At 44.5% G+C, this 18530-nt stretch overlaps 1 protein-coding gene and 1 pseudogene across 2 annotated transcripts in view; both read left to right on the top strand.

Moving 5' to 3' along the window:
- slc44a1b (solute carrier family 44 member 1b) overlaps positions 1-18530 on the top strand; it is a 30652-nt gene that overhangs the window by 8733 nt on the left and 3389 nt on the right. The window contains exons 4-15 of one of the 2 annotated variants that reach the window (XM_085366826.1): positions 1253-1389; positions 5927-6020; positions 6101-6270; positions 6394-6483; positions 6573-6730; positions 6816-7002; positions 7492-7660; positions 9271-9427; positions 10444-10527; positions 10603-10740; positions 11406-11642; positions 14076-14174. In XM_085366826.1, coding sequence (XP_085222952.1) covers positions 1253-1389; positions 5927-6020; positions 6101-6270; positions 6394-6483; positions 6573-6730; positions 6816-7002; positions 7492-7660; positions 9271-9427; positions 10444-10527; positions 10603-10740; positions 11406-11642; positions 14076-14174 — 1720 coding nt within the window. Of the gene's footprint in view, positions 1-1252; positions 1390-5926; positions 6021-6100; positions 6271-6393; positions 6484-6572; positions 6731-6815; positions 7003-7491; positions 7661-9270; positions 9428-10443; positions 10528-10602; positions 10741-11405; positions 11643-14075; positions 14631-18530 lie in introns of those variants that run through there. The other variant, XM_085366825.1, reaches the window with a different exon arrangement.
- LOC146638205 (uncharacterized) lies at positions 11737-13420 on the top strand (annotated as a pseudogene).

Raw genomic sequence — 18530 nt, forward strand, 5'->3', positions numbered from 1 at the left:
GTTGGAGTTTGGAGGCGATGTCAGACCTACTTTTACACACGGTACAGATCTTTGTTAGGCATCTGTCAGCTCTTTACTGTGTCAGACTGTTTGATCTCTGAGACATTCTGACTGATGTGGGATCAGATGTAGTCTTTCAGCTGATATAAACCCACGGGAACACGAGGCTGAACAGAGAGCGAGGTGATTTCAGGTGAAGTGAGCGGGATCACAGGATCACAGATTCCTGCGCCTGTAGGAGAGGAACGGCGAGGGTTTGAGTCTCTGCAGACTCTTTGTGGCTCTTTGTTTCCATTCGTTGTTGAGTCACACGTTTCTCCCACATCTACATTCCTGCATTCTGCTCAGCTTTAATCCTCCTCTGCTCAGACTCAGCTTCTATTTTTACTCAAACACTTCTGTTCATGACTCAAGTCGGGATTATCAAACTGGGCAGACTGGGCAGCACTGCCAAAATTCAGCAGTCAGTTCAAGTCTACAGTACGTGAAACAGTCAGATAGTAGCAGAACTGATACACGATGGACTGAAGAGCAGGCAGCTGATGTAGTGCTTCTGCTGGGTTTTGTATAATAATGAGGTTGATTAATAATAAAATGGATCATGAGTATAAAATTATAACTTACACTCCGTTTATCCAGTTTTTAAAGTATATTTCCTTAATGTGATTGCATTCTATTGCAGTCTCGACACGCCTCTTTTAATAGAAATTAGATGTAAAATATTCCTGTTCTTAAACATTTCTGCAGTTGATATTTATTTGAATGTGATCCTTTAAAACTGATACTTTAAAACGCACTGAATAAGTAGGTCCATTCAACCCTACTGACGGCCTTACCTGCACTTAAAGACACTTATCAGAAGATTTTTTGCTTTATTTATAATATTTGGTACTCTTCTAAAATCTGGAAAATTGTGCTTTTCTTTTAAAAATGCATTGTGTTCTTTATCAGCAATTCCTGAAATTAAATTTTGATAAAGTTACTGGCTTCATGTCTTCATATTTATTAGAAGATGGAGATTTTTCTGGTTTTAGAAGCACCATTTGTTAAATGGTTTAAATGCCAATCCAATGCTGACCTATTTGGTGTCACTCTTTTTTAGATTTTAAGGTCTTTGGAGGCATTTACCTGCATTTTATATATATATATAGATATATATATATATATCTATATATATATAGATATATATATAGTCATTTTTTCTATTATAAATGTCGATGTGCTGACTTCCTGTACTTTCTGTCGCTTACAGGTTTGTTTTCTTCCTGGATCCCTGTAACATCGACATTGTTCAAAGGAAAATCAAGTCGATGGCTCTTTGTGTGTCTCTGTGTCCCACAGAGGAGCTGAAGACCTACCAGGACCTGAAGAGGTTCGCTATGGTCAATGGTGAGGGTATAAATGTCACACGACTCCTTGCACACTTGAATAGGTGTCTGGATATCCAGATATATTTTTACACGTCTGAGCTGAGGGACAAAGAGGCTTTGTTCTAGGCTTTAGAGGCAGGAGAGGGTGTTGATGGGAAATGTATTTGAATCTGTGTCTTTATTTGTTCAGCAAGGTCAAACATTTAAAGCAGGTAAAGTTTTTGAGGTATAAACAGATTATATGTCAAAGATGAAAACAGGTGAAGCTGGCTGGGGTGATGTGTTGGAGGTGAAAACTGAAAGGTGACTATTGTGCTGAGATCAAGCGTGCAGAATATAAAAAAATAAAAGCAGGTAACTTAATAAATATGAAGATAATGGAAGCAATAAAAATAGAAGGAATTAAAGTGTAAAGAAGCTTATGTGTTTGAGGTGATAGCAGGTGATGTTTTTTTAATAGGATTTATTTTCATTTTTCAATAAAAACAAAACAAAAGCTGTTACAGAACATTTATGGCACATAGTAAATATCTGCAACTCGTTACAGTACGGTAAGTTATTGTGACTATAGGAACACACTTAAGTGTATATTCTTGTATCCATGCCATTCAAGGGTAATTTCAAACATCTGAAAACCCAACACATAAAGTAATAACAATATTCGTGATTACAAGAAACAATTAGGATAATACAGTATGTGGGAGAAAAAAGAACAAAACAAAAAGTAGAGAACACGTTATACAACCCCCCCCCAATACCCTTGTATGGCTAGCAGATGATATGTTGAGGTTAAATAATATAATAAAGTTTGAAAGAAGTATGCAAAGTGTTAAACAGGACAGCCGATGAAGTATTGAAGCTTAAAGCAGGTGAACCATTAAAGATAGAAGTAGGTAAACAGCTGGAGGTGAAAGCAAGTGATGTCTTGAAGTTGTGACGACGCTTAGGCACTAGATGTCCCTGTTTTGGTTTTGGTTTTGTGGTCTTGTCTGATTTGGAGAGTAATTAGCTGTGAGAGCTGGGCCCAGTGAAACACTCCCTCCTGCCTGCACTTGCATTGCTCCTTGTACTGGATTGGATTTGAAACCAACCTTCTAAACTGGACCAGTTCAGCTGCATCATGTTTTCTTGTGTTATTTTTTGCTTTGCACACATTCTGCCGCATGCATGTGCAAGCTTTACACTTCTGACAAAGGCATTCTCTCTAATGATTTTTTTTTTTTTAATAATCATTTTCCAGCATGCAAAGTGTTAAAGATGTAACGGGTGATCTGCTGAAGGTGAAAACATACAATGTGCTGAATCTGAAAGCAGGTGTTAAATATGAAGGGTGGGTGATGCGTTGGAGGCGAAAAGCAGGTGGAGTGCTGGAAGTGGCAGGGGATTGGAGGGTGCACTGTGTGACTCGATGTTCTCACAAAGACCGAAGTACGAACATGTTGCTGGTTTTAAAGGAAGCAGTGATGTCAGCACTTGGCCGACCGCGCGCCATCGCGTCACCGTGATGATTGAATGTCTGCAGACCGGACACACCAACAGTATACTGAACTTACAGTACAGTAACAAAGGCAGCATTAATGCGTGTCGTGTAATTGGTGCCACTCTGCTCTGCTTCTCCTCCATCATGGCTGCTCTGTGACTCAGAGCCTTCACTGTTCACTTGAGACACAAACGTGTTGAAACATGACGGCAGACCCTCGGTCAGGTGACCTCACAGCTCCTCCGGCAGTCGTTTATAAAGGATCCACTGTCACAGATTCACACAGAGGAACTAGTTTATCTGCTACACCTGAGCAGCCTGTCACAGAGGCCCAGCTCCAGCACGCTCACACTCAGTTTGTTCATACAAGCGGAAATATTCATATCTGTGTTTCAGATTAAACTTTCAAAATAAAAATCAAATCAAGTTCACAGTCAGGAATGATACAAACTGGGCATATTAGTCAAATGACTGGGCATATTGGGGACTAGTTTCTTTTGGAGCTGTTTGCACTGGATGGTGTTTTTTTCCCCTCATCAGCCACGCGTTCCCATGGGTTTTTTAAAGGATTTGCACACAAGACATTTTAATGACTGCAGTCATCTGAGCTTTGCATGTTTCTTTTGTTCGAGTTCTTCCCTCATAAGAATGGCGCCTTTGGGTGGTGATTATGTATGGCAGCAAGCATGATCACTGTGAAGAGCAGAGGTAGTGATACCTTTTTGATACAAATATGTGCAATTTTCTGCAATATGTCTATGTTGCACCAATAAATAAAGCCCAAGTAACTAACTGGTTTAAAAATAGTATCATACCTCTAGAGTATATCAGTATAGTATATCCATGTACACTTCAGAGTCCATCAGTAACCAGCAGTGGCCTAGTGTCACTGGAAGCTAAACTGGTCCATGCATCAGACGTGAACTGAGGCACAAAGTGTACAGAAATGCAAGGAGCGATAGCAAGTATACCATAAACTTAGGGCAAGTGACAAAGCAAACTAGGAAGCTACTACTCAAATAATTCTTTGACACATTATGAACAGGAGTAATACTATGATGTACTAGTTCCCTGAACTGTACTATAATCACGTGAAGTATACTGTGAAGCAAAGAAACAACACTATAAAAGTCACACGATTACAAAAACACTGAAACGAGTGGTTAGTAAATCACTACGTGAACTGTGACATGGTCCGTGAGGGAGCCTTGGGGCTGTTGCGGACGAGGGCTGGGGACCCAACACTGGGTAACATCCAGTGCAGGACCCATGGGGTGTGGGACAGAGGGAAAGGGTGTGGCGTAATTCTCAGAGTCACTGAAACAAGGGAAACAAGTGTTAGAAGGGATGCCAGATGCGGATCCAAGGCGTAGGTTGCAAATTGCAAACAGTCTTACTTTTCACAGGCGGAGGCGAAGCATAGAGGGGTTGGTGCGGATGGGGTGTAGAGGTACTCCGATGAGTAAATCCGTTAATGTCAGAGCGCTGGACAGGAAGGCAGGCAGGTGAATGTAAGTGGAGAAGCTGTGTGCTGACCAGTGACTGAACCAAGACGGGTTATGGCAGTGAGTTTCAGCAACATCCAGAGGTTTTCTGTGAGCAGAAGGTACAAGGTCAATACAAGAATAACTATGGCAAGATACTGTCACTGTGGCGGCTTGACTAACGAGGCTTAGCAGACGATCTGGTGGAGAGTGAATATGAGCACTGATTTCAAGAAGCCAGCAGCCCAGATTACACTCAGGTGCAGCCTGTCAGCGGTGATGCGGCGGATACGCTCAGAGTTGGAAACGCCGGCACTGTGGAAAAACCCAGCGCTCGCCCTGACCATCAGCTTGGATGTGAAAACCATGAAAGTCTGCATGTTAAGATCATACTGATTCTATAACTTGAGGACTAGAATACCAATATTTTGAATATCAAAAAACCCCAAATTTAGCAGAACAGCAGAACAGCTTATAGTTGAACAGTGGTGCCTTTTTGTACTTTTAGTGACTTGATCCCATAAGTACATCTACTAAAAATCTTGGATGAGTATCAATATTGGTGACCTTGACCTCAAGGTTAAGGTCAAAGGTCATGTTTACTAAAAATCTTGTGAATGCAATAGGTGTATTTACACAGGAAGAATATAATATAGGCTTCTCATACTAATAACTTAACTGACAATCTCTGACACTTTGCAATTTGACAATCTTGATCCAATTCATGCATTTTTGTTTTGCAGGTTTCTCAAGGACGCAGAAAGCAATATGTAGTTAAAATGGTGTCAGTGTTTCAGTGTTTTGACACAATGACATTCAAAGCTTTTTCCCAGTTTACATTCAGTGAATTTTCATAATGATAATCACGCTTCTGGATGTTCAGGCCAGGGCACAATTTGATTGCAAAAATGTTAAAAGATGTTAATGTTGTTTCAACATTATACAATAAGCATAGAACAACTTTTAACCTTGTTAAAATGTAAAAGTGGGATTGTGCCACCTAAAGATTCAACTGCCAGGAGGCTGAGGCGCTGGCACCTGCCAGTATTTTATAAAGTTTATTTTACTGAGTGCTTTGAGTGCTCAGTGAGAGTAGAAAAGCGCTATATAAGAACCAGTCCATTTACCATTTATCTGAATTGTCCTGTGAAGGACTTTGTTCTGAAAAACAGTTTATAAATAAAGATTATTATTATGTTTTATTGTTTTTAAAATGGTTAAGCCAGTAAAAACCTATTTCAGGAACTGTTTGATTTACCGAAACAGATGTGCTTCCATTAGGTCATGCATATTGTCTGCAAACATCATCTGATGCTGTTGGCATAAACAAAATTATATTATCAACATATAGGGATAGTTGATGGTCATTGTGTCCTGTTGTTAACCCATAGATTTGTGGGTATGATTGTACAGTTACTGCAAAAGTGGAATTGCTAGTGTAAACAGCAGCGGTAGCAGAGGACCATCCCAGTGAGACTTTAAAGAACTAGGATCATTAAACCTTGTCAAAGACCTTCTCTGCATCTAAAGGGCCGTATTAGAAGTTATTTTATTATTATTTAAAATATGATGGTAGTTTTTTTTTCTTTCAGGTTCTGAGCTGTGCTCCTATGAGTTAGCAGCTCATAGATATCCTGTTCTCGAACAGAGGACCACTAAATGCCCCAAACTACCTGTTCCACCCAGGTATGTAGCAGCTTTTCACCCCAAAGTCGCTTGCTTTTTTGCTTTTTCTGTGACCTCTGACCTCTGTCTTCCATTCTCAGTAAACCGCTGCCCGTGTTTAATCGCTGCACTCCGGTGGACATCTCCTGCTACGCAAGGTTTGCTGAGGCTGTGGTGACGTTTGTCGGGGATAACAGTGTTCTGCACCGACTGATCGCTGGCGTCGCTGCCAGTAAAGAGATCATCATCGGACTTTGTGTCCTCGCACTGTGTGAGAACAAGCATCAAACTCTAAGATGAAAATCTAATTCTCATATGGAAGTGCCAAAAACTGCAGTTCTTCTAATGGCCACTTGAGACTCTAACATCACTTTTTTTTGCCTGTCTTTTTCAGTCCTCTCCATGATCCTCATGGTGATCATTCGTTACATCTCTGCTGTCCTCGTCTGGATCCTCACCTCACTGGTTGTCCTTGGATCCCTTGGTGAGATCACTTCCTGTCTGTTTGTTGCATTAAAAGATGTAAACAGATGAAATGTGTCTGAAATCAGGGCTCTGCTTTTTGTGTCTAAGCGGGGACTAGTGTGCTCTGGTGGCTCTACATTGACTACCGGCTATACGGGAACGACACTTCCTCTAAAGTACTGAAGGAAGCGAAGGAGGAGGTGGAGGTCACCAGAGATAGCGGACAGGCACTACTTGTCTATGCCGTTGCTGCCACTGTATTCACTGTATGTACTCGACATCAAACAGAGCATAGAAAGTGTGATCGATTGGTGTTTTAAACCCGAGACTGACTGTGTGTTTTGTCTCCAGATCATCCTTCTGCTGCTGATGCTCTTCATGAGGAAACGAGTAGCTCTGACCATCGCTCTGTTCCACGTAGCAGGAAAAGTCTTCATACACCTCCCCCTCCTCACCCTGCAGCCCTTTGTCACCTTCTTTGCCCTCCTGCTCTTTTGGATCTACTGGATCCTGGTCCTTCTCTTCTTGGGAACCACCGGTCAGTTGCAGCAGTCAAAGAGAAAAGCTGACATCATAAACACGGAGCTGTCCCTCTGATGTGCTCATTTCTAATCCTATCTCTCCTGGTTACTCCCAGTGAACATCTTAACACCTTCAACTCTGCTACTGCTACCTTGGCCTCCTGTCTTCAGTTTAAACTACAATGCTGTTAGATATTCGTCTTTGTTTTGCTAATAAGTCAAACAGCTGGTACATATTTGGTTGAACCCCCCCCACCCCCCAATCACATACACATGTTCACATGTCCAGTTTCTCTCTGTTCTTGTTGTACCTTTTGGTTGTAGTGACTCATTCGTAAATCGTTTATCCTATAAATTGTGCTTGAACCAATTTGGGCGAATCGCGGTACCCGAAACTGTCTCTGTGGATTTATGTTTCTGTTGAACGTTGAATGTAAAGTAGCAGATTTCATTTAGTTTTAGTCATCAAATTATTCTTTCTCTCTTTGCTCTGTGTGGTCGTGCAGGTAACCCCGTACAGAACGAGGAGACGGGGCTGACGGAGTTCAGACTGACCGGTCCTCTTCAGTACTTGACCTGGTACCATGCTGTGGGCCTGGTCTGGATCAGTGAGTTCATCCTGGCCTGTCAGCAGATGACTGTGGCCGGTGCTGTGGTCACGTACTATTTCACAAGGTGAGTCCATACTACACTTTACATACCTTTTTCATACTTGATATTTCACTGGAGAATTTGGTATATGATGGTATTTAAATAGAAAAGACAGCTTCTTTTCGCCTGAGACACTGACTGTAATCGATGTAGTAAAGCAACATGGTGGAAAGTGGATAAAATCAGCTTGGATACTTTTAAGAAAATGAACAGCTGGTCTGTAGGTATTTGGACAATGACAGCAGGATCATGTGTCTCTCTTTCTCCATACCTTTCTTTAGCAATCGTTCTGGTATAAATTTATCTGTGCAGGCTCATTAGCTGTTTTGTCATAAAGTCTAATCTAAGATAAGATGACCTTTATTAGTCCCACACGTGGGAAATTTGTTTTGTTACAAAGTGGACAGTGCAAAGTTACATAGCAAAAATTAGAAAAACACTGGAATAAGATAAGAATAAGATACTGTACACAACTGTACACAATAGAATAGCATAAAATAAAATACTATATATAATAGAATAAAATAGAATACAAATGCTATATACAACTGAGTATAATACAACGATGCCAGAAAAGAGTATTGCACTTAGTATTATTGCTTTTGCACATGTGTGGATGTGTGTGTTTGGTCAGTTGGAGTCTTTGTTGTACAGTCTGACAGCAGTGGGGAGGAAAGACCTGCCCACACCGTGGGTGCCGCAGCCACTGAAGGAGCTGCTCAGTGCTCTCAGAGTCTCCTGCATGTGATGGGAGATGTTGTCCAACAGGGATGACAGCTTAGCCACCATTCTCCTGTCACTCACCACCTCCACTTGTCAAGAGGGCATCCTAGAACAGAGCTGGCCCTCCTGTTCAGTCTCTTCCTGTCCCCAGCTGAGATGCTGCCACCCCTGCAGACCACACCATAAAAGATGGCTGAGGCCAACCCAGAGTCATAGAAGCGCTTCAGTAGTGGGCCCTTCACTCCAAACGACCTAAGTCTCCGCAGCAGGTACAGCCTGCTCTGCCCTTTTCTGTAGAGGGCGTCTGAATTATGAGTCCAGTCCAGTTTATTGTTCAGATGAACACCAAGGTACCTGTAGCTGTCCAGAGTCTCAATGTCCATACCTTGAATGTTTAGTGGTTGCAGTGGAGGATGTTTGTGCCTGCAGACGTCTACCACCAGCTCCTTGGTTTTACTAGTGTTGATCTGGAGGTAGTTCTGCTGGCTAATCTGGTCCTCTTGTTGGTTGTAAGCAGTGGGTTGCAGCTTGGTTACAAGAAGCTACAAAAAGATAATATTTTTGAAGGTTTCTCTTGATTGTAGACATTGGCCGTGATACTTCTAGAGAGTGCGCTTCAGTCATATCGTAATTGTTTGAAGTAAAGTACACTGTGGAGGTGTACAGAGTCAAAATTACAAAAAAATTATTATGCTTGTTTTATCTCAAGGTATTAAAATCATACTGTCTGTATTTCTAGTCACTCTGGTATACAATGACAGCATAATACTGCATCTTTTTAGCCTGCCTTTTTAAACTCTGGATTTCCGAGTGGATTCTCCACATGTGTACCCCCTCGTTTCAGGAAACATAAAGGTTCTTCTAAATGTCTCATGGCAGGAAAGACTCTTAACCAGGACTTTGTGTTTCAGGGACAAGAACCGACTCCCAGTGACTCCAATCCTGTCCTCAGTCCTGAGGCTGGTCCGGTACCACCTGGGCACAGTTGCGAAAGGATCCTTCATCATCACACTGGTCAAGATCCCACGACTCATCCTCATGTACATCCATAATCAGCTCAAAGGAAAGGTACAAAAAGTTTATTTACTAGACTGTTAAGATAAGATAAACCTTTATTAGTCCCACATCTAGGAAATTTTTTGTGTCACAGCAGAAAGTGGACAGTGCAAAGTTACAGCAGCAAAAATTAAGAAAAACAATGGAATAGAATAAGATAAAAGAATAACATACTATATAAAAATAGAATAAAATGCTATAACTAGCGCAAAGCAGTAGTGCATGATGGCAGAATATAATTGCTAAGACTTAAGTTAGAAAGTTACAAGAAGAGAGGAAAGAGGAAATAAGAAAAAAGCTCAGAAATGAGCAGAGCTGCCGTAACAGGCTGCCACACGCCAGAAATCCAACGCTGAAAAAATTAGTTTTCACTTTTACTAAACATGAAGTAATAAAGCAATAAGATGCAAACAAAATACCTAAAATCAAAGTTTTATTTATTCAAATAAATAATTTTTAAAGAGGACAGTGCTTAGTGTAAACTGAATATATACCAACCAAGTAAATGTTATTTCACCAGATCCCATTAAATTGATTTTATGTAACAATTAGTTAAAGAAAGCATTTAGGCAGATTTTCTCTTTTTCTGTATGCCCTCTTGAAACTCCTGATGAATCCTGAGATGTGCATAGGTTTATGGATTTTATTTCTCAGTAGGGAACCTTACCATGACACTGTCACTTACAAGAACAATGTGAACCTGTCAGTGGCGAACACACTGTTGCTAAGATTACACGGAAGTGATTCATTGAACAGTTTCACCAATTATGATCAATCTGGAAAAAAAACATCAGAAGAATGACTTGATGTCCTTTAAAGGTTTGGTAACAATACGAAGGGCATCTGTCTGTATGCTGATGATGTTTTGGTGTTCAAACAGAAGTCTCCTCGTCACTACAACAACATTTCTGTTGCATTAACAACTCGTTCATCCTTTTTAAAAATGATTACATGTACAGTGTGTTGTATGTGACATGTAAACATAAATACATTTTATGTATAACCTGATATTATCTGTTGTTTATCAGGAGAATGCGTGCGCTCGCTGTATGCTGAAAACTTGTATCTGTTGTCTGTGGTGTTTGGAGAAGTGCCTCAACTATCTCAATCAGGTAATACTCCACCCTCTTCTCTTCTCTTCTCTTCATTGATATGATCATCTCACCATGTCTGGTTTTATTTCCCAGAATGCATATGCAGCCACAGCCATCAACAGCACCAGTTTCTGCACGTCTGCACGTGATGCCTTCGTGATCCTGGTAGAAAACGCGCTGCGAGTCGCCACAATAAACGCCATTGGAGACTTTGTGCTCTTCCTGGGGAAGGTGAGGCGGGAGCTTGATTTTTCATTTTTCCTGCCAGTTTGTGCTGCTTTGGAGGAAGGATCTTCACTTTGAGTGTGATCACCTAACTGGATGTTGCTGTAAGAGAGCTTCGAGTGCTCAGCTACAGCAGAAAAGCACTATATAAGAACCAGTCCATTTTCCATTTACAGTTCTGTGGGATTAAGTTCAGAATTTCCAAAACATTGACTTTAAACACTTTTACTGGTCCCGTGAAATGAGATTTGATGCCATGCCTAAATTTTTTTTCTATACTATACGTATACGCCAGTATAGGTGGGGAAAGGAGCTATTAGCTAGCCAGATCCAGAAACAGTGCTATTATGTTCGTCTTCCTTCCTTTTCTTTGCATTTGTTTTTTAGCTGTAAAATCTAGTGGCAGGGAGGGCTTTCATCTTGGCTTTTGTCCACCATTCTCCTGTCACTCACAGACAGATAAATTTCTAGCTTACAAACACCCCAGCAGAGCTGGAGCTGATGTTGACTTGTAGGTTACCTGTCTAAGGTGTTCTCGGGAGCTCTGTTGCTTTTTGTCTTTAGTAGAAAAAAAGTAGCTAGTGAACTTTGAAGCATCACGGCATATGGACAGTGGATTTCAGTTTTTCTTTTCCCACCTGTCATCAGTTTATTTGAATATATCTCCTCAGATCCTGATTGTGACGACGACGGCGTTCGCTGGAGTCCTCCTCCTGAACTACCAGCGGGATTACGCAGAGTGGCTGCTGCCGCTCATCATCGTGTGTCTTTTCTCCTTCCTGGTGGCCCACTGCTTCCTGTCCATCTTTGAGATTGTGGTGGACGTCCTCTTCCTCTGCTTCGCCATTGATACAAAGTACAACGACGGCACTCCAGGGAAGGAGTTCTTCATGGACAAAGCTCTGATGGTGAGATCTTTCGTCTGTCTCCCTCAGAGCTCGGTGAATTTACTAAAAGGACTGATATGGTAACATTCAACTCTGAAAATATGCTAGTGTAATGATGACCTGCAGCAATGTTCCCTCTATGCTGCGCGCATGCGCAATTGCGCACTGCTGGCACGGTCTCTGCGCACAGAAAATCTGCATTGCGTTAAAACTTTAACAATTCTGTTTTGCAGTGTTAGTCAGTAAGTGACTGGCTGCTGGGATTAGAACGATGCCACCTTATCCCATAGTCCAGCCAATAATGCGATTCACATTCGTATATACGCAGCTAATCAACGTCGTTGACAGGCTATGACAGCGTCCTTATGTGCCGACACCGGTGTTTTAGCTAGCAAAGCAGCGTGGCTGATGTGGAGTGAAGCCATGTTAATGACAACGTGGAGATGTGAGCAGGACAGACGGAACAATTGACGGGAAAAGTGTGGACTTTATACCAGTTTTTAAATTGTGTTGATAGACCACGTAAAACCAGAGTTATGATAAAAATATATGCAATGTTTGGTTTTCTTCCTTAATACTATCGTTGTTTATATTTCCTGCGGGAAGAAACGGCGTTTTATAAGGAAAACGCTCGAAAGCCTGTGAGCAAAAACAAAAACAAAAACAAAAACATGGAGGAAGTGGAAAGAAAGGCTCTTGGCTCTTTCAAAGGAAGAGTACCCAGCCACTGGTACAGATATGTAGACGACACCTGGGTCAAAATCAAGACACAAGAAGTGGAATCCTTCACTGCGCACATTAACGCCGTGGATAAAAACATCAAGTTCACCAGGGAAGACACAAAGGATAACTGTTTGCCTTTCCTGGACTGCGCTGTGCACATTGAAGAGAACGGCAACCTCAACATCGAAGTTTACCGGAAGCCCACACACACGGACCAGTACCTCCTGTTCGACTCCCATCACCCTCTGGAACACAAACTTGGGGTAATCAGGACCCTACACCACCGGGCAGAACATGTTCCCTCTAAGCCTGAAGGGAAAAAGAAGGAACACACACATGTAAAGGAAGCACTTAAAACATACGGTTATCCTAATTGGGCATTTATCAAGTCAGCAAAGATGCACAGAAAAGAAGATCAGACACCAGCGAAGGAGGATAAGAAGGACAGACGCAGCAACATTGTCATCCCCTATGTAGCCGGTGTATCAGAGAAACTCAGGAGGGTTTTCTCCAAGCATGACATTCCAGTGTACTTCAGACCCAGCAACACACTCAGACAAAAACTGGTTCACCCGAAAGACAAAACTCCAAAACACAAACTTAACAACGTGGTGTATGCTGTACAGTGCAGCGAGGAATGCCCAGACCTCTATGTCGGAGAGACCAAACAGCCACTTCACAAGCGCATGGCACAACATAGAAGAGCCACCTCCACAGGACAAGACTCAGCAGTCCATCTGCATCTTAAGGATAAAGGACACTCTTTCGAGGATGCCAACGTTCACATTTTGGACAGAGAGGACAGATGGTTTGAAAGAGGAGTGAAAGAAGCCATCTATGTCCACTGTGAGCGACCATCTTTGAACAGAGGCGGTGGTTTACGACACCAACTGTCTGCCATGTGTAATCCAGTTTTGAGATCCCTCCCCAGGCGCCTTAATGCCCACTCACATACTGGGCCATCTGACCTTAGGAAATCACATGATAGGGTGGGGCCAGGTTTCACAATGAGCTCACCCTAAACCCTGGCTGATTGTGACCCACACCCACTTTCACACCTTGGCTCATGTGATTAGGGTCATCAGGGGGTCCTTTGTCCCTCTTTGGGGGGAAACTCCCAATGGGTTTAAATCTGGGACTCTCCACCATTTGACCTTAGAACTGAAGAAGCTTCTCGGATGAGAGGTGAAACGTCTTGAAGCAACTCAAAGAAGTCCAGACGCTTTTCTTTCCAAGCTCCTTAGACTACTTTCAATAGTGTTAACATACTACACAGGTCATGAACAAGAATTTTTAAAAATTTTCATTGTAAGTGGGCTAAAGCAGTTAATTAAAAGTAGCCTAACATAAATGTAAATGCTGTAATTTGATTATTTTAATAAACCATGTAACTTGGATGGATTTGATGCTGGCATGACCACAGTGCACACATCTAATGTTGCTCCCAGTGGTCCAAGGGATCGCTCAGGGAGTTTGTGTGTTCGCTCAGACACACGAAAAATTAGAGGGAACATTGACCTGCAGGTGTCAGTTCAAGAAGGGGAAGTTGTTTGTCGTAGAATCTCCAGTTTGCAATTCATCATGGGATGTGTAGTTCCTTTATTGTTAAACATAATTATGTTCAAAATAAAGTTCTGATCATGATTGCTAATAAAAGGACTTTCTTGAATATCAATGGGGTGCAGTGTTTTAATGTGTTTGGTCTTTGTCCACCTTTCTGTGTTCCTGCAGGAGTTTGTGGAGAGCAGCCGGCGGTTGGAGCGTGCTGTGGAACGTGGGCGGAGTCGGGTGAAGGAAGTGGCATCAGAAGGGGCGGAGATCAAGCCCATGGTGAGTGACAATGACACCAGAGGGGGCGTGGTCAGGCAGAAGAACTCGTTGGAGGCGGCATCGGTGGGTCCAGACTGGGGTTGTGACGGGGAGTGGGAGGAACATCAGGAATTCCAGGTGTACTACCTGTTGGTGGGGGTGCTGGTGGACTGGATGCTGATGGAGCAGACTGACTTTGTCCTCTGTCTCAGCGAGGACGTCGTCCTCTTCCTGTGTGTCTACCTGCCCACCTCCACTCTCTTCCTGTTCGTCAGCCTGCTGAACACACCAAACCCCGCCCCCTCTGCCCATTCACATGTTAAATCAGCCGCCGTAAACACTGTGTGCTAACCTATACATGCTAACTGATGCATGTGGTGACTCAAGCATGCTGACTGGATGGCCCACTGACGCATGCAAGCCAAACCCATTTACATCGCCGCCATCATCACCATCATCATCATGCTGGCTGCTTCCTCAGAGACTAAACTCCTACTGACTTTTTGTTTGTAATCTATTTATTTTTTACTTTTGTAATTTTTATATTTGAAAATTTTTTTTTTTATAAATGTGTTGATGTTTTGTTGCTGTTTGAGTGAACTTCTGTTCAGCCTTATTTTCTCACTGTGGTGCTTTAAACAAGAAGAAGGACTCAGCAGATGGTAAGCTGCAGCTTCAGGTTCATGGTTCAGTCTCAGGCTCTCTTTATGCTTCTGTGATTCTGGTCCTGTCATCACATTTTTAGATATACTACCTTATGATTGGAGAAAAATTATGTAAACTGAGATGCAAACTCTGCTCTTCCCTGCTGATCAGAATGATCGAATAACCAATAAAATTGGAACAGACGTAAGACAGGTTAGTTAATTTTTAAAATATGAATCAAAAATGTTTACAGAGTTCAGTTTATGGACCATAGATTTAAAAACAATCTATTTTTCAGGAGCTGATTGAGGTTAACTAAAGGTGGTTTTTTGAAAGATGCTTTCTTCTGGGTCCTAGCTTCCTATTTGGTTTCAAAGAATGATATTTCATCACTTGAACTCATGTCCCTCATAGTTCGAGCAGCTTAGGAAGAGCTAGGTCTGACTCAGAAATGAATTCTAAAGGGTTCATTATTTTCCCCACCAGATGTTTGCTCCTGGTAGAGTGAGACGAATTAAAAACCAGAAACCAGGTGGTTGTCACATCCTGTATGTTTGTCCTTCAGCGACCCCCAACAATCAACCAAAGAAAAACTGCAGAGAAACAAAAAACAACCAAATCTAGAAGCGCAGCAACAACAGAGAGATGCAAAGGACCACTCCAGCTCTTGTAGGTTTGTGCAGATTGTGTTTCAGTTTGTGAAAAATCCCCAGTATTTTGTCACAGTAGTAACAGCACTGGAAAAATAGCTGTGGTGGATACACTTTACCCTGAATCGCTTCTAAAAGTTTTGCAGAGTAGTTTAAGGATAGCTTTTCCACTCTGGAGCCAAACAGCTAAAATGGCTATTTTAACTGTTATAACACCAGTTCATTGTAATACCGTAACGTCAAAAGCCTACAACTTTAAGAAAGAGGTCCAACAATCAGACAAAACTTTTATGAACAGCACTTGGAGATGATGGAGAGAAGAACTCCCTTTTAACAGGAAGAGACTGCCAACAGAACCAGGCTCAGGGAAGGATGGACTGTCTCGATCAGTTGGAGGTTATTTTGTCACGATCTGGTACAGGGATTCAAGCGCAGAGCGGTAAGGTATCTCCAAGGTGTGGTTTATTTACAGTGCAGTGCAATATATGTACAGTGAAGGGATCCAAAACTCCGGGGGGGAAATCACAGGGTAACTCGCTCACGTCTTCTTCTCTCACACTCACACACTTTCCTGCAGCAGGGAGGTCGCAGGTCCGGGGGGGAATCTGAAGCAGACGAGAAGGCAGGTCACCAACTAATCACAAGTCACGGATATGAAGCACAAGAGCTGTGAGAAAACTAACGTTAGGGGTACAATCATCCAGCGACGAGAGGATCTGTGTTCCAGCCTCAAATAGTGCTCCCGGTGATGATGGGTGAGTGTTGTCAGGTGTGTGTGTGGGCCAAGGGCGGGAGCCCACAGTGAGCTCCGCCCAGGCAGAGAGGGAGAAAACAGCAACAGCAATTGTAGCCTTGTGGGGCCGACCGGGCAGGCACGGAGACCATGACAGTACCCCCCCCTCAACGGGAGCCTCCCGGTGACCCACCAGGCTTACCTGGATGCCTGCGGTGGAAGTCCCGGAGCATGGCACCATCCAGGACAGCAGCTCGAGGCACCCAGGAGCGTTCCTCTATCCCGTAGCCCTCCCAGTCAACCAGGTACTGAAAACCCCGACCCCGGCGCCGGGAGTCCATGATGCGGGTGATATTGTAGACCAGCTGACCATCCACGAGCCGGGGGGGCGGCGGGGCCCTGGAGGGAGGGCACAACGGGCTGGAGAGCACCGGCTTGACCTGAGACACATGAAAGACATTGTGAATGCGCATGTTGCGCGGCAGCTTGAGGCGGACAGACACAGGGTTCACAATGGCCTCAACAGGAAAAGGGCCAATAAACTGAGGAGACAGCTTCTTCGACTCAGTCCGTAGCGGCACAAAACGGGTAGCCAGCCATACTCGTTGACCGATGGTGTACACGGGGGCCGGTGTCCGGTGACGGTCAGCGAGGGTCTTGTTCCGCTCCTTAGTACGGAGCAGGGCAGCCTGAGTCGCCCGCCAGGCACGACGGCACCCGCGGAGGTGAGCCTGTACAGAAGGAACGGAGTGCTCACCTTCGATGGCCGGGAGCAAAGGTGGTTGATAGCCCAGGGACGCTTCGAAGGGAGACTTGCCCGTGGCGGAGGATGTGTGGCTGTTGTGGGCGTATTCGATCCATGGAAGCTGTTCACTCCAGGTCGATTGGTTGTGCGAAGTGACACAGCGGAGGGCAGCTTCCAGCTCCTGGTTGGCCCGCTCCGATTGCCCGTTACTCTGTGGATGGAAACCGGAAGACAGACTGACCTTGGCCCCCAGTGCGGAGCAGAACTCCCTCCAAACACGGGACGTGAATTGCGGCCCCCTATCCGAGACGATGTCCTCGGGGATCCCGTGAAGACGGAACACATGGGAGGTGAGGAGCCGGGCCGTCTCCAAGGCCGAGGGGAGCTTCGGGAGGGCGACGAAGTGTGCAGCTTTGGAGAAACGATCGATAATGGTAAGTATGGCGGTGTTACCAGCGGAGGGCGGCAGGCCCGTGACAAAGTCCAAAGAAACATGGGACCATGGTCGAGCCGGTGTAGGGAGAGGCTGCAGAAGACCCGGTGGAGGGCGGTTCGAAAGCTTATTCCGGGCGCAGGTCGAACAGGCGGCTACATACTCCTTGGCATCCCTAGTCATAGCAGGCCACCAGAAGTAACGTCGGAGGAACGAGCAGGTGCGGAGGACCCCAGGATGGCATGAAAAGCGGGCGGTGTGAGCCCACTGGAGAACCTGAGAGCGGACGGCTGAAGGAACGAAGAGGCGACCAGGTGGACCAGTGCCAGGATCCGGTTCGGTCTCCTGCGCCTCTTGGATGAGCCCCTCGATCTCCCAGGAGATGGCTCCAATTACGCAGGCGGCCGGGAGGACAGGCTCAGGGTCCGAGTCCTCCCCAGTGATGGAGAATTGCCTGGACAGGGCGTCAGGCTTTACGTTCCGTGTTCCTGGCCTGTAGGTGATAGTGAAGTCAAAACGAGCGAAAAACAGTGCCCACCTGGCTTGCCGGGAATTGAGACGTCTAGCAGAGCGCAGGTACTCCAGATTCTTGTGATCCGTCCAGACGATGAATGGTTGTGCTGCTCCCTCCAACCAATGTCTCCACTCCTCCAGGGCCAGCTTGACGGCCAGAAGCTCCCGGTCCCCGATGTCATAGTTACACTCTGCTGGGGAGAGACGGCGAGAATAAAAGGCACACGGGTGCAGCTTACCGTCCATCTGTTGAGACAGAACTGCCCCAACCCCGGAGTCCGACGCGTCCACTTCCACAACGAACTGCCGTGTAAGGTCCGGTTGCCGGAGTATGGGAGCGGTGGTGAACCTGTCCTTGAGCAGGGCGAAGGCTCGCTGAGCGGCAGAATCCCACTGGAAGGGAACCTTGGGAGAGGTGAGTTTAGTGAGAGGGAGAGCGATTCTGCTGAAATCACGAATGAACCGTCTGTAAAAGTTGGCGAATCCCAAAAAACGTTGCACTTGGCGGCGATCAGGAGGAGTAGGCCATTCCACCACAGCCCGCACTTTCTCCGGATCAGTCCGCAAGTCCCCCTTCTCGATAATGTGGCCCAGAAAACTCACTGACGCCACGTGGAAATCGCACTTCTCCCCCTTCACAAAGAGCCGGTTCTCCAGA

Source organism: Diplotaxodon limnothrissa, linkage group LG2 (assembly GCF_057381915.1).
Source record: "Diplotaxodon limnothrissa isolate DT_005_m linkage group LG2, D_limnothrissa_male_GT1.1, whole genome shotgun sequence".
NCBI lineage: Eukaryota > Metazoa > Chordata > Actinopteri > Cichliformes > Cichlidae > Diplotaxodon > Diplotaxodon limnothrissa.